This window comes from Sphaeroforma arctica (genome assembly GCF_001186125.1).
Source record: "Sphaeroforma arctica JP610 unplaced genomic scaffold supercont1.4926, whole genome shotgun sequence".
Classification (NCBI taxonomy): domain Eukaryota; class Ichthyosporea; order Ichthyophonida; genus Sphaeroforma; species Sphaeroforma arctica.
Genome location: NW_014035632.1, coordinates 1 through 1,120, shown reverse-complemented (window position 1 = coordinate 1,120; position 1,120 = coordinate 1). Strand labels below are relative to the sequence as shown.

Here is a 1,120-nt window from a genome sequence, read left to right as displayed (position 1 = left end):
CTATACACCAGCCATAACTATGGTATATACATAGCTACAACTATGGTGTATACATAGTTATAACTATGGTACATACATAGCTATAACTATGGTGTATACATAGTTAGAACTATGGTATATACATAGCTATAACTATGGTATGTACATAGCAATAACTATGGTATATGCATAGCTATAATTATGGTAAATACATAGCTATAACTACGGTATATACAGAGCTATAACTATGATATATGCGCAGCTAATATACATAGCTATAACTATAGTATATACATAAATATAACTATGATATATGCATAGCTATCGATATGGTATATACATAGCTATAACTATGGTATATATATAGCTATAACTATGATATATACATAATAAAGAAAAGTCCCATGACCCGCTGTTATCGAGACTTCTTATTGATACTTATCCCGCTTCCCGTTCTCTACAAGCATCCGCAAATAAAACAATAAATAAATAAATATTATAAAAACAATAAAAACCCCAACCCAATCCACAAATAAAATGTAAATAAATAATTAGTATTAAACCATTAAAAAACCCCCAACCCAATCCACCTCCTTCTGCCGCACATCCACATCCAGACACCCTTCTTGGCGCTTACCCTGTTTGAACAGATCCACTATGACTACCGGCGGTGGCGGCACCTTGCTTCTGGCCGTTCGCTCCTTCTCCGCGCGTGTGGGTGTGGATGGTACTGCCAACACGGTGACCTTCCCACCCGTCTGCGTGGTGGTAGAGGTAGCGCTATTGCCGGTAGCGGTAGTGGTGGTGGTCGTAGCTTTTGCGGGGTGCATGGGCACGCCTGGCGCGTGCTCCGAGGCGGTGGCTGTAGTGGCGGTAGCACTAACACCACCCGGTTTCCAGCTGGCGAGTGAAGTGGCCAAGGGATCCTCCCGCGGCTTGCCTGAGAAGCTGTCTCCGAACGACCCCATCTGTCACAGTACAGAGATAGGAGAGGCAGACATTCACGATTACCAGAGAGTGCTACCCAACCAGAACATCCAATATAAACTGTTTGCAGTATATGCACACGAGCGTCTGCAATGCGTAAGGCACATTGGTACACACATACCCAACCCTGAAGCGTAAAGCGATTAGTGTTTAG

The 1,120-nt window shown here is 42.9% G+C and overlaps 1 protein-coding gene across 1 annotated transcript; it reads right to left on the bottom strand.

Moving 5' to 3' along the window:
* Positions 1-553: 553 nt before the first annotated feature.
* Positions 554-947, bottom strand: SARC_14663 (hypothetical protein; the record flags this gene model as incomplete). Its single annotated transcript, XM_014291204.1, has 1 exon — positions 554-947. A coding segment is annotated over one exon (394 nt), but the record flags the coding sequence as incomplete, so codon positions are not given.
* Between the last annotated feature and the right edge of the window lie 173 nt (positions 948-1,120).